At 37.6% G+C, this 14246-nt stretch overlaps 1 protein-coding gene across 2 annotated transcripts in view; it reads right to left on the minus strand.

The window, feature by feature from the left end:
• Positions 1 to 14246, minus strand: part of NR1H4 (nuclear receptor subfamily 1 group H member 4) — a 220635-nt gene that overhangs the window by 54519 nt on the left and 151870 nt on the right. Inside the window, exon 6 of one of the 2 annotated variants that reach the window (XM_053716999.1) lies at positions 12518 to 12619. In XM_053716999.1, the coding sequence (XP_053572974.1) occupies positions 12518 to 12619 (102 nt within the window). Of the gene's footprint in view, positions 1 to 12511; positions 12620 to 14246 lie in introns of both variants that reach the window. The other variant, XM_053716998.1, reaches the window with a different exon arrangement.

Genomic DNA, 14246 nt, shown 5'->3' on the forward strand with positions numbered 1-14246 from the left:
TACAGGTAACTTTGTAATTATTTTAACCAGGTACAATAGCTATTAAATAGTTAAGAACTATTTAATAGTTACCTAGTTAAAATAATAACAAAATTACCTGTAAAATAAATCCTAACCTAAGTTACAATTAAACCTAACACTACACTATCATTAAATTAATTAAATAAAATATCTACAATTACCTACAATTAAACCTAACACTACGCTATCCATACATTAATTAAATACAATATCTAGAAATAACTACAATGAAATAAACTAACTAAAGTACAAAAAATAAAAAATAACTAAGTTACAAAAAATAAAAAAATATTTACAAACATAAGAAAAATATTACAACAATTTTAAACTAATTACACCTACTCTAAGCCCCCTAATAAAATAACAAAGCCCCCCAAAATAAAAAATGCCCTACCCTATTCTAAATCACTAAAGTTCAAAGCTCTTTTACCTTACCAGCCCTGAACAGGGCCCTTTGCGGGGCATGCCCCAAGAAGTTCAGCTCTTTTGCCTGTAAAAAAAAAACATACAATACCCCCCCCAACATTACAACCCACCACCCACATACCCCTAATCTAACCCAAACCCCCCTTAAATAAACCTAACACTAAGCCCCTGAAGATCATCCTACCTTTTCTTCACCTCACCGGGTATCACACCGATCCGTCCTGGCTCCGATATCTTCATCCAACCCAAGCGGGGGCTAGACATCCACTGAAGAAGTCCAGAAGAGGGTCCAAAGTCTTCATCCTATCCGGGAAGAAGAGTAGATCCGGACCGGCAACCATCATCTTCCAAGCGGCATCTTCTATCTTCATCCGATGAGGACTGGCTCCATCCTGAAGACCTCCACCGCGGACCCATCTTCATCCGGCGACGTCCAACTGAAGAATGACAGTTCCTTTAAGGGACGTCATCCAAGATGGCGTCCCTCGAATTCCGATTGGCTGATAGGATTCTATCAGCCAATCGGAATTAAGGTAGGAATATTCTGATTGGCTGATGGAATCAGCCAATCAGAATCAAGTTCAATCCGATTGGCTGATCCAATCAGCCAATCAGATTGAGCTTGCATTCTATTGGCTGTTCCGATCAGCCAATAGAATGCGAGCTCAATCTGAGTGGCTGATTGGATCAGCCAATCGGATTGATCTTGATTCTGATTGGCTGATTCCATCAGCCAATCAGAATATTCCTACCTTAATTCCGATTGGCTGATAGAATCCTATCAGCCAATCGGAATTCGAGGGACGCCATCTTGGATGACGTCCCTTAAAGGAGCCGTAATTCTTCAGTTGGACGTCGCCGGATGAAGATGGGTCCGCGGTGGAGGTCTTCAGGATGGAGCCGGTCCTCATCGGATGAAGATAGAAGATGCCGCTTGGAAGATGATGGTTGCCGGTCCGGATCTACTCTTCTTCCCGGATAGGATGAAGACTTTGGACCCTCTTCTGGACTTCTTCAGTGGATGTCTAGCCCCCGCTTGGGTTGGATGAAGATATCGGAGCCAGGACGGATCGGTGTGATACCCGGTGAGGTGAAGACAAGGTAGGATGATCTTCAGGGGCTTAGTGTTAGGTTTAGTTAAGGGGGGTTTGGGTTAGATTAGGGGTATGTGGGTGGTGGGTTGTAATGTTGGGGGGGGGGTATTGTATGTTTTTTTTTACAGGCAAAAGAGCTGAACTTCTTGGGGCATGCCCCGCAAAGGGCCCTGTTCAGGGCTGGTAAGGTAAAAGAGCTTTGAACTTTAGTAATTTAGAATAGGGTAGGGCATTTTTTTATTTTGGGGGGCTTTGTTATTTTATTAGGGGGCTTAGAGTAGGTGTAATTAGTTTAAAATTGTTGTAATATTTTTCTTATGTTTGTAAATATTTTTTTATTTTTTGTAACTTAGTTCTTTTTTATTTTTTGTACTTTAGTTAGTTTATTTCATTGTAGTTATTTGTAGGTATTGTATTTAATTTATTTATTGATAGTGTAGTGTTAGGTTTAATTGTAGGTAATTGTAGGTATTTTATTTAATTAATTTATTGATAGTGTAGTGTTAGGTTTAATTGTAACTTAGGTTAGGATTTATTTTACAGGTAAATTTGTAATTATTTTAACTATTTTAGCTATTAAATAGTTCTTAACTATTTAATAGCTATTGTACCTGGTTAAAATAAATACAAAGTTACCTGTAAAATAAATATTAATCCTAAAATAGCTATAATATAATTATAATTTATATTGTAGCTATATTAGGATTTATTTTACAGGTAAGTATTTAGCTTTAAATAGGAATAATTTATTTAATAAGAGTTAATTAATTTCGTTAGATTAAAATTATATTTAATTTAGGGGGTGTTAGTGTTAGGGTTAGACTTAGCTTTAGGGGTTAATACATTTATTAGAATAGCGGTGAGCTCCAGTCGGCAGATTAGGGGTTAATAACTTTATAATAATAGCGGTGCGGTCCGCTCGGCAGATTAGGGGTTAATAAATATAATATAGGGGTCGGCGGTGTTAGGGGCAGCAGATTAGGGGTACATAAGGATAACGTAGTTGGCAGTCGGCAGATTAGGGGTTAAAAAAATTTAATCGAGTTGCGGCGATGTGGGGGGACCTCGGTTTAGGGGTACATAGGTAGTTTATGGGTGTTAGTGTACTTTAGAGTACAGTAGTTAAGAGCTTTATAAACCGGCGTTAGCCCAGAAAGCTCTTAACTACTGACTTTTTTCCTGCGGCTGGAGTTTTGTCGTTAGATTTCTAACGCTCACTTCAGACACGACTCGAAATACCGGAGTTAGAAAAATCCCATTGAAAAGATAGGATACGCAATTTACGTTAGGGGATCTGCGGTATGGAAAAGTCGCGGCTGAAAAGTGAGCGTTAGACCCTTTTTTGAGTGACTCCAAATACCGGAGGTAGCCTAAAACCAGCGTTAGGAGCCTCTAACGCTGGTTTTCACGGCTAACGCCAAACTCTAAATCTAGGCCTCTGGGTTTATTTTATAGGTAAGTATTTAGATTTAAATAGGAATAATTTAGTTAATATTATTAATATTATTTAGATTTATTTTAATAATAATTACGTTAGGGGGTGTTAGGGTTAGACTTAGGTTTAGTGCTTAATAATTTTAATAGAGGTGGCGGCAGTGTAGGGGGATTACATTAGGGGTTAATAATTGTAATAGAGGTGGTGGCGGTGTAGGGGGATTACATTAGGGGTTAATAATTGTAATAGAGGTGGCGGCGGTGTAGGGGGATTACATTAGGGGTTAATAATTGTAATAGAGGTGGCGGCGGTGTAGGTGGATTACATTAGGGGTTAATAATTGTAATAGAGGTGGTGGCGGTGTATAGGGGGATTACATTAGGGGTTAATAATTGTAATAGAGGTGGCGGTGTAGGGGGATTACATTAGGGGTTAATAATTTTAATAGAGGTGGCGGCGGTGTAGGGGGATTACATTAGGGGTTAATAATTGTAATAGAGGTGGTGGCGGTGTAGGGTGATTACATTAGGGGTTAATAATTTTAATAGAGGTGGCGGCGGTGTAGAGGGCTCACGTTAGGGGGTTAGATATGTAATATAGGTGGCAGCGGTGTAGGGGGCTCACATTAGGGGGTTAGATATGTAATATAGGTGGCGGCGGTGAAGGGGGCTCACATTAGGGGGTTAGATATGTAATATAGGTGGCGGCGGTGTAGAGGGCTCACATTAGGGGGTTAGATATGTAATATAGGTGGCGGCGGTGTAGAGGGCTCACATTAGGGGTTAGATATATTATATAGGTGGGGGCGGTGTAGAGGGCTCACATTAGAGGTTTGGATATATAATATAGGTGGGGGCGGTGTAGGGGGCTCACATTAGAGGGTTAGATATATAATATAGGTGGGGGCGGTGTAGAGGGCTCATATTAGGGGTTAGATATATAATATAGGTGGGGGCGGTGTAGAGGGCTCACATTAGAGGGTTAGATATATAATATAGGTGGGGGCGGTGTAGAGGGCTCACATTAGGGGTTTAGATATATAATAGAGGTGGCGGCGGTGTAGAGGGCTCACATTAGGGGTTAGATATGTAATATAGGTGGCGGCGGTGTAGAGGGCTCACATTAGAGGGTTAGATATATAATATAGGTGGGGGCGGTGTAGAGGGCTCACATTAGGGGTTAGATATATAATATAGGTGGGGGCGGTGTAGAGGGCTCACATTAGAGGGTTAGATATATAATATAGGTGGGGGCGGTGTAGAGGGCTCACATTAGGGGGTTAGATATATAATAGAGGTGGCGGCGGTGTAGAGGGCTCACATTAGGGGTTAGATATGTAATATAGGTGGCGGCGGTGTAGGGGGCTCACATTAGGGGGTTATCATTTTCATGTAGGTGGCGGTGGGGTCCGGGAGCGGCGATTTAGGGGTTAAGCACTTTATTAGGGATTGTGGCGGGGGATTGCGGTTGACAGGTAGATAGACATTGCGCATGCGTTAGGTGTTAGGTTTTATTTTGCAGGTAGTTTAGGGAGTTACAGGGCTCCAATACTCAGCGTAAGGCTTACTACGCCTGCATTTTGTGGCGAGGTGAAAATGGAGTAAGATTTCTCCATTTTCGCTACGTAAGTCCCTACGCTGTATATTAGATACCAAACTGCGTGGGTTTGGTATACCTGTCTATGGGCCAAAAAACTACGGCCGAAGGCAGAAATATACGAGCGTAACTTCTAGGTTACACCGTATATAGGATACCAAACCAACGCAAAATTTGGCATCGCCGGCTTTTGCGGGCGACGCTGCATATCGGATCGGGCCCTGGAAAACCGCCTCTTATCTCAGGGCATTTTGACAGTTTTTCAAAGATAGACAGAGTTAGTTAATGTGTGCCATATTGATAAGATTGTGCTCACTCCCGTTGAGCTTTTTATGAGTCAGCGTTCATTGGCCAAAATACAAGTCTGTCAAAATTTCTGAAATAAGGTGGCAGTCTGCAGAGGCTTAGATACAAGGTAATAACAGAGGTAAAAAGTATATTAAAGGGACACTAAACACAAATTGTAAACTACAAGATTATAAACCTTCTTATATAAGAATAATTTTGCAATGAAAACTGCTGCATTATTTTGTGAAATTAGTATATATGTTTTTTATTTTCACTGATTTCCCTGTCCCTCAGAACAAAATATACTCTGCTAACCAATCACAAACTAATATTCAGATATAGCACATGACCTCTTGTATTCCCTTAATGTGGTTTACCATTGATGCAACTTGGTTACTATTGCAAAAAATTATTTGCCTATTATGATTTTTGATGCAAAACTGATAATCTACCTTTTTAAAAGCATGTGACACGATAGAAGCTTAAAGTGAATGTAAATTTTGATGCTAAAGTGCCTGGTTTTAAAAAATTTGATTAAAAACAGGGGCACTTTAAGTCATCAAAATTTACATTTCACTCCTGTTGTGAAAAAAAAACTTATCTTTTAATCTTGACAGCCGCTCCAGCTTCCTCCACCCGTTGCAAAGCCTCTTCCTGGGTCGGTCTAAAATGAGGAATCCGGCTTCCTCCAATCACGGCGTTGAGTCAGACACTGATTCCCCCGGGGGGGGGAAGTCGTGATTGGAGGATGACCGATCCATCATTTCTGACATCAGAAATGGCTTGCAACGACCGGAGGAAGCTGGAGCTTCTGTCAAGTTTAAAAGGTAAGTTTTTTTTTTCACAATGAGTAAAATATAAATTTTGATGAATTAAAGTGCCCCTGTTTTTAATTGAATTTTTAAAAACCGGGCACTTTAGCATCAAAATTTACATTCACTTTAAGGAGGGAGGGAAAAGTAAACAAAAGCTTCCAAAAATTGCCTTAAAGTATTAACCCACGCCTTCCTGGGAGAAAGTGAAACAAACACATTTTTTAGATGTATTTTACAACAGGCTGAAAAATAAATAATGAATGTGTATTGCAATAATGAAACATTTTATGCGTTGTTGAAATGGCAACTTTAATGGTCCTTTAATATAACCGTGTTGGTTATGCAAACTAGGGAATGGGTAATTTGGGATTATCTATCATTTAAAAAAAAACAACTGTTTGTTCAAGATCCGTTTCCATTTTGGCGTGAACTGTAAACAAGAACTTATATCTATATCTTCTTACATTGTATCTACTTAGGAGACCCTTAAAGGGACACTGAACCCAAATTTTTCCTTTTGTAATTCAGATAGAGCATGCAATTTTAAGCAACTTTCTAATTTACTCCTATTATCAATTTTTCTTCATTCTCTTGCTAACATTATTTGAAAAAGAAGGCATCTAAGCTTTTTCTTGGTTTCAGTACTCTGGACAGCACTTTTTTATTGGTGGATGAATTTATCCACCAATCAGCAAGGACAACCCAAGTTGTTCACCAAAAATGGGCCGGCATCTAAACTTACATTCTTGCATTTCAAATAAAGATACCAAGAGAATGAAGAAAATTTGATAATAGGAGTAAATTAGAAAGTTGCTTAAAATTTCATGCTCAATCTGAATCACGAAAGAAAATTTTTGGGTACAGTGTCCCTTTAAACAAGATTGCGCCTTTGTGATCTGCTTTTTATAGTGGACGCGCCTCATTTACGACAGTAGGGGGTAGTTATCAACGTGTCAACTTTCCTGCCTTCGCCGGCCCAATACGCCCGCCTAAGCTCGCCTCACATCACCGCCGCGGACCTGAAAATTTCGCCTAAGTTATCAAATAAAGCTGTCAAAAAGCCGTGGGGCGATGAGCAGTGGACTGTGAGAGTTATCACTCATCCGATCTCGCTGCTCTTCGGCTTTTTCACAGCTTTATTGCTAGCCTGTCACTAAGCACTCACACTAACTACACTGTTCTACCCCCTATTCCGGTGCCCCCGGAGCCCCCCGCAACTAAATAAAGTTATTAACCCCTAAACCGCCGCTCCTAGACCCTGCCGCAACTCTGAGAAATGTATTAACCCCTAAACCGCCGCTCCCGGACACCGCTGCCACCTACATTATACCTATTAACCCCTATCCTGCCCCCCCTACACCGTCGCCACCTATAATAAATTTATTAACCCTATCCTGCAGCCCACTACACCGCCACCACTGTAATAAATTTATTAACCCCTAAACCTAAGTCTAACACTAACCCTAACACCCCCCGTAACTTAAATATTAATTAAATAAATCTAAATAATATTTCTATTATGAACTAAATTAATCCTATTTAAAACTAAATACTTACCTTTAAAATAAACCCTAATATAGCTACAATATAAATAATAATTATATTGTAGCTATCTTAGGATTTATTTTTATTTTACAGGCAAATTTCAATTTATTTTAACTAGGTACAATAGCTATTAAATAGTTATTAACTATTTAATACCTACCTAGCTAAAATAAAGAGAAAACTAAAAACTAGCCTAAGTTACAATTACACCTACCACTACACTATACTTTAATACATTATTCCTATTTAAAACTAAATACTTACCTTTAAATTAAACCCTAATATAGCTACAATATAAATAATAATTATATTGTAGCTATCTTAGGATTTATTTTTATTTTACAGGTAACTTTGTATTTATTTTAGCTAGTTAGAATAGTTATTAAATAGTTATTAACTATTTAATAACTACCTAGCTAAAAGAAATACAAAATTACCTGTAAAATAAATCCTAACCTAAGTTACAATTAAACCTAACACTACACTATCATTAAATAAATTAAATTAATTACCTACAAATAACTACAATTAAATACAATTACATAAACTAACTAAAGTACAAAAAATAAAAAAAGCTAAGTTACAAAAAATAAAAAAAATAGGTTACAAACATTTTAAAAATATTACAACAATTTTAAGCTACTTACACCTAATCTAAGCCCCCTAATAAAATAACAAACCCCCACAAAATTAAAAAAATGCCCTACCCTATTCTAAATTAAAAAAGTTCAAAGCTCTTTTACCTTACCAGCCCTTAAAAGGGCCATTTGTGGGGCATGCCCCAAAGAATTCAGCTCTTTTGCCTGTAAAAGAAAAATACAACCCCCCCAACATTAAAACCCACCACCCACATACCCCTAATCTAACCCAAACCCCCCTTAAAATAACCTAACACTAATCCCCTGCAGATCATCCTACCTTTAGTCGTCTTCACTCAGCTGAGCCACCGATGGAACTGAAGAAGAGACCCAGACCGGCAGAAGTGATCCTCCAAGCGGCGCTGAAGAAATCTTCCATCCGATGAAGTGATCCTCCAAGCGGCGCTGAAAAAGTCTTCCATCCGGGCGATGTCATCTTCCAAGAGGCGCTGAAGAAGTCTTCTATCCGGGCGATGTCATCTTCCAAGCCGGGTCTTGAATCTTCATCCCGCCGACGCGGAACATCCTTCTTTACCGACGGACTACCGACGAATGAAGGCTCCTTTAAGGGACGTCATCCAAGATGGCGTCCCTTCAATTCCGATTGGCTGATAGGATTCTATCAGCCAATCGGAATTAAGGTAGGAAAAATCTGATTGGCTGATTGAATCAGCCAATCAGATTCAAGTTCAATCCGATTGGCTGATCCAATCAGCCAATCAGATTGAGCTTGCATTCTATTGGCTGTTTTTTATTTTGGGGGGTTTGTTATTTTATTAGGGGGCTTAGATTAGGTGTAAGTAGCTTAAAATTGTTGTAATATTTTTAAAATGTTTGTAACCTATTTTTTTTATTTTTTGTAACTTAGCTTTTTTTATTTTTTGTACTTTAGTTAGTTTATGTAATTGTATTTAATTGTAGTTATTTGTAGGTAATTTATTTAATGATAGTGTAGTGTTAGGTTTAATTGTAACTTAGGTTAGGATTTATTTTACAGGTGATTTTGTATTTCTTTTAGCTAGGTAGTTATTAAATAGTTAATAACTATTTAATAACTATTCTAACTAGCTAAAATAAATACAAAGTTACCTGTAAAATAAATATAAATCCTAAGATAGCTACAATATAATTATTATTTATATTGTAGCTATCTTAGGGTTTATTTTACAGGTAAGTATTTAGTTTTAAATAGGAATAATTTATTAAAGTATAGTGTAGTGTTAGGTGTAATTGTAACTTAGGTTAGTTTTTAGTTTAAAGGTACATTTCTCTTTATTTTAGCTAGGTAAGCTATTAAATAGTTAATAACTATTTAATAGCTATTGTACCTAGTTAAAATAAATTGAAAGATGCCTGTAAAATAAAAATAAATCCTAAGATAGCTACAATATATATACAGGTAATTTTGTATTTCTTTTAGCTAGGTAGTTATTAAATAGTTAATAACTATTTAATAACTATTCTAACTAGCTAAAATAAATACAAAGTTACCTGTAAAATAAAAATAAATCCTAAGATAGCTACAATATAATTATTATTTATATTGTAGCTATATTAGGGTTTATTTTAAAGGTAAGTATTTAGTTTTAAATAGGATTAATTTAGTTCATAATAGAAATATTATTTAGATTTATTTAATTAATATTTAAGTTAGGGGGGTGTTAGGGTTAGTGTTAGACTTAGGTTTAGGGGTTAATAAATTTATTACAGTGGCGGCGGTGTAGTGGGGGGCAGGATAGGGGTTAATAAATTTATTATAGGTGGTGACGGTGTAGGGGGGGCAGATTAGGGGTTAATAAATTTAATATAGGTTGCGGCAGGGTCAGGGAGCGGTGGTTTAGGGGTTAATACATATATTATAGTTGCGGTGGGCTCCGGGAGCGGCGGTTTAGGGGTTAATACATTTATTATAGTTGCGGTGGGCTCCGGGAGCGGCGGTTTAGGGGTTAATATGTATAGAGTAGCTTGCGGTGGGCTCCGGGAGTGGCGGTTTAGGGGGTAATAACTTTATTTAGTTGCGGCGGTGTAGGGGGCACAGATTAGTGGTGTTTAGACTCGGGGTACATGTTAGGGTGTTAGGTGCAGACATCTCCCATAGAAATCAATGGGATGTCTGTCAGCAGCGAACTTGTACTTTCGCTATGGTCAGACTCCCATTGATTCCTATGGGATCCGCCACCTCCAGGGTGGCGGATTGAAAACCAGGTACGCTGGGCCATAAAAGTGCCGAGCGTACCTGCTAGTTTTTTGATAACTAGCAAAAGTAGTCAGATTGTGCCGCACTTGTGTGCGGAACATCTGTAGTGACGTAAGAATCGATCTGTGTCGGACTGAGTCCGGCGGATCAAAGTTTACGTCACAAAATTCTACTTTTGCCGGTCTCTAGCCTTTGATAACTAAGGCGAATCAGCCTCGCCACAAATACGCTGCGGAATTCCAGCATATTTGAGGTTGACGGCTTGATAACTAGGCCCCAGTGTCTGCACCTACATTTCTAAACATGCAAACTTTAAATTAAACTTGTAAATTTTAACCTTTTTTAAAATTAATTTTTGTTTTTTTCTCATTAATTAAAATTAAAATGTTAAACTTGTAACCTTGTAAATTAGTGAACTTTGTGACCCTGAATTCACTAATGCAGGGGCAGATACTTTGAAAGGTATTCTTGTTAACAAGTTTGGACTTAGCAGTTGAAAACTTGTCCTCAGAGGCGGACTTTTAACAAACAAAACAATATAGTATTAGATGACTTGAGAAACTCTGCGACCAATTTGATAGGAAAGCAAAACGTATTTTTAGGAGCAAATTGTTGATAGATTGTGATCTAGACCTATATTTGAAAAAAAAAATTGTACTCTATTTGAATCATGAAAGCTTAATTTCGTAAACAAATATAAATATTTTAATTTATTTTAATCTGCAAAATGTAGCATTAAATCTATGGAACATTTTTGGAAGCATTTACTTAAAGGGACAGTCAACACCAGAATTTTTGTTGTTTAAAAAGAAAGATAATCCCTTTATTACCCGTTCCCCAGTTTTGCACAGCCAACAGACATGCAGTTTAGCCAATCAGTGCTCAGTCCTAGGTCACTTTACATGCATGAGCTCAATGTTATCTATATGAAACATGTGAACTAATGCCATCTAGTGGTCAAAATGCATTCAGATTAGAGGCAGTCTTCAAGGTCTAAGAAATTAGCATATGAACCTCCTAGTTTTACCTTTCAACTAAGAATACCAAGAGAACAAAGCAAAATTGGTGATAAAAGTAAATTGGGAAGTTGTTTAAAATTGCATGCCTTATTTAAATCATGAAAGTTTTTTTTGGACTTGACTGTCCCTTTAAAGGGGCACTGAACCCAATTTTTTTTCTTTTGTGATACAGATAGAGCATGCAATTTTAAGCAACTTTCTAGTTTACTCCTATTATCAATTTTCTTTGTTCTCTTGCTATCTTTATTTGAAAAAGAAGGCATCTAAACTAAGGAGCCAGCAAATGTTTGGTTCAGTACCATGGACAGCACTTGTTTATTAGTGGGTGAATTTATCCAGGTTGTGCACCAAAAATGGGCCAGCATCTAAACTTACATTCTTGCTTTTCAAATAAAGATATCAAGAGAATGAATAAAATAAATAAAAGGTAAATAGGAGTAAATTAGAAAGTTGCTTAAAATTGCATACTCTATCTGAATCACAAAATATTTTTTTTTAGTTCAGTGTCCCTTTAACTTTTTTAAACAATTAGATGATAGGCCACGTAGATTCCACCAAGGATCTTCATGTTACAAATACAATTTTCATGTTTATGTTTTATTTTAAGATTGAGGGGTAGATTTATTATTATGTCCACCCGACATCGCTAAATGCCAACAGCATACGCTGTCAGCATTTAAGATTGCATAAGCATTTCTAGTGAAATGCTTGTGCAATGCCGTCCCCTGCACATTCACGACCAATCGTCCACTAGCAGGGAGTGTCAAACATCCCAATCGTATCTGATCGGGATGATTGCTGTTCGCCACCTCAGAGGTGGTGGATGAGTTAAGGACCATTAACGTTTGCTTCCGGCAAACCTGAAGGCTCGCGCGGAAACAGCTGCATCTGCAGCATGATAAATCTACCCCTGAAAGTTTAGCTTGTTACATAGAGAAGTCTGGTAACTAGCTGAATGATGCATTTATGTGTGGGGATAGAGAATGTGTGTACTGTTTTATAACTTTAGATAGTTTTAAATATATCACAACTACCAGCATACAAGATTACAAAACTTACAATGAATAAATCCACAGAACTACAATGTGAAAATAGAGTTATACAATAAACAGAATTCTGCATGTAAAGGGTCATTAAACAGTAAATACATTCTACATATAATGATGCAATCAAAGCAAAGATGTGCCAGCGAATAGATGTATTTTGTAAAATGATGTTATTTAAATATTGCAGAAATAAGTGTAGTTTTAGATTTCTATAACATAATGGGCAGACATTTTGTAACCTAGGTTTGCTTAGGTTTAAAAGCCTATCTCCTCAGGGGTGGACAGTTAGGGACAGTTATAAATGAGATTCTAAAGTAAACAGTTTCCTACTTTAAGCAATATCATTTTATGGAACGGTGTACAGTTTAAATACATCTATGTGATACTTTACCCTTACTACTAGCTTTGTAGCAATATCTTGAGGGATACGATTCTTGCTATATGAATCCATTACAAACTGCAGACGATCCTTCTGTTCTTGGGTCAGCTCTGGTTTTACCTACATTCATATAAAAGATATGAAGGATTAGCTCTTTTAAGCCACATTTTTGTATTGTTTGTTGTGTAACAATGTTGTCTTTGCTGAAACGTCACATGTTTTACTAGACAAAAACCCTGTCTATGAAAGGAACATAAACTCTATTAAATTAACATCACATTTATACCATAAAAGAGCCTATTTAAGCATTTTTATTTTGGTTAAAATAGTTTAAACTCGTTTTAAAACTAGTATGAACTGCATCTTTGGTTATAATACCCCTAGGGACAGATTGCTCATTTGCTGATAAGGGCTACTCCAATAGCTTATCTCACATATAAAAAGTTGATTTATTTTCTGCTTTTTTTTTCATTGCAAGACATTAAAAAAAACACCTGTGTATCTTAAAATATCGTCATGCTACAAATATACCCAACCACCCTCTAGAATTAAGATTCTATTTCAGACAAAAAAAAATACTGAAGGATATAAGGATATATATTTATTATTTTTTTAGGTACATGTTCAAACACAGAGAGACTAGTGGAAGAAATTGAAATACACAGAGCTAAAACATTATTACCCAATGGCATATACAGGGAAATGCACATTTTAAATGATAGCTTTAGAAGTATATAATAGCATGGATGGATCAGTACACCTCTGTAAAAGAATACATTTGCTCAATAGGCATTTAACAGTTCCTGAGTTAACCAGCTATCTGAGCTTTATGACCTGACTCATATGCTTTCTATAAAGATCACATGGGAGGTTTGGTTTTTTTATGAGAAAGAGGAATGTGGGCCAATTAGTGTTTGCTTGTACTGAGAAAGATTTTATGATGTGTAACAGATGGCTTTATGGGGGTTTCTTGACCATGGCAATATGCTACATATTAGTCAACAAATACTATGGGGCCTTTCTATCAAGCTCCGAATGGAGCTTGTGGGCCCGTGTTTCTGGCGAGTCTTCAGGCTCGCCAGAAACAGCAGTCTAAAGACCGCTGCTCCATAACCCTGTCCGCCTGCTCTGATGAGGCGGACAGCAATCGCCAGAAATCAACCGAATCGAATACGATCGGGTTGATTGACACCTCCCTGCTGGCGGACGATTGGCCGCAAGTCTGCAGGGGGCGGCGTTGGCGTTGCACCAGCAGCTCTTGTGAGCTGCTGGTGCAATGCTGAATACGGAGAGCGTATTGCTCTCCGCATTCAGCAAGGTCTTGCGGACCTGATCCGCACTGTCGGATCAGGTCCGCAAGACCTATGATAAATAGGCCTCTATATGAATAACCAATGCCAGATGATTAGCAGTAGCTTATTTCATATTACCTCAAAGAAAGGGCAGTAATGAAAATTTAGTGATTTACAGACTTGTTAGTTGGATATGTAGGGAGCGATCACATATGTTGCATCATTTTCAGCGCAACTGCTGAAACGCCTCGCACATCGGTTGAATCACATAACACACTCCGCCATATGATATACTGCCGTAAATGTAGGCTAAATTGGCGAGGTTCAGAAATATGCGCAACTACACATTTCTGGCGTCGCCAGTAATTTACGCCAGTATATTGCACGAGTATGTTAAAAATAAAGAGTAGTTTTTTTTACATTGAATTCACACGTAAAAATCGAAACGGAAAGAA

Source organism: Bombina bombina, chromosome 6 (assembly GCF_027579735.1).
Source record: "Bombina bombina isolate aBomBom1 chromosome 6, aBomBom1.pri, whole genome shotgun sequence".
NCBI classification, from domain to species: domain Eukaryota; kingdom Metazoa; phylum Chordata; class Amphibia; order Anura; family Bombinatoridae; genus Bombina; species Bombina bombina.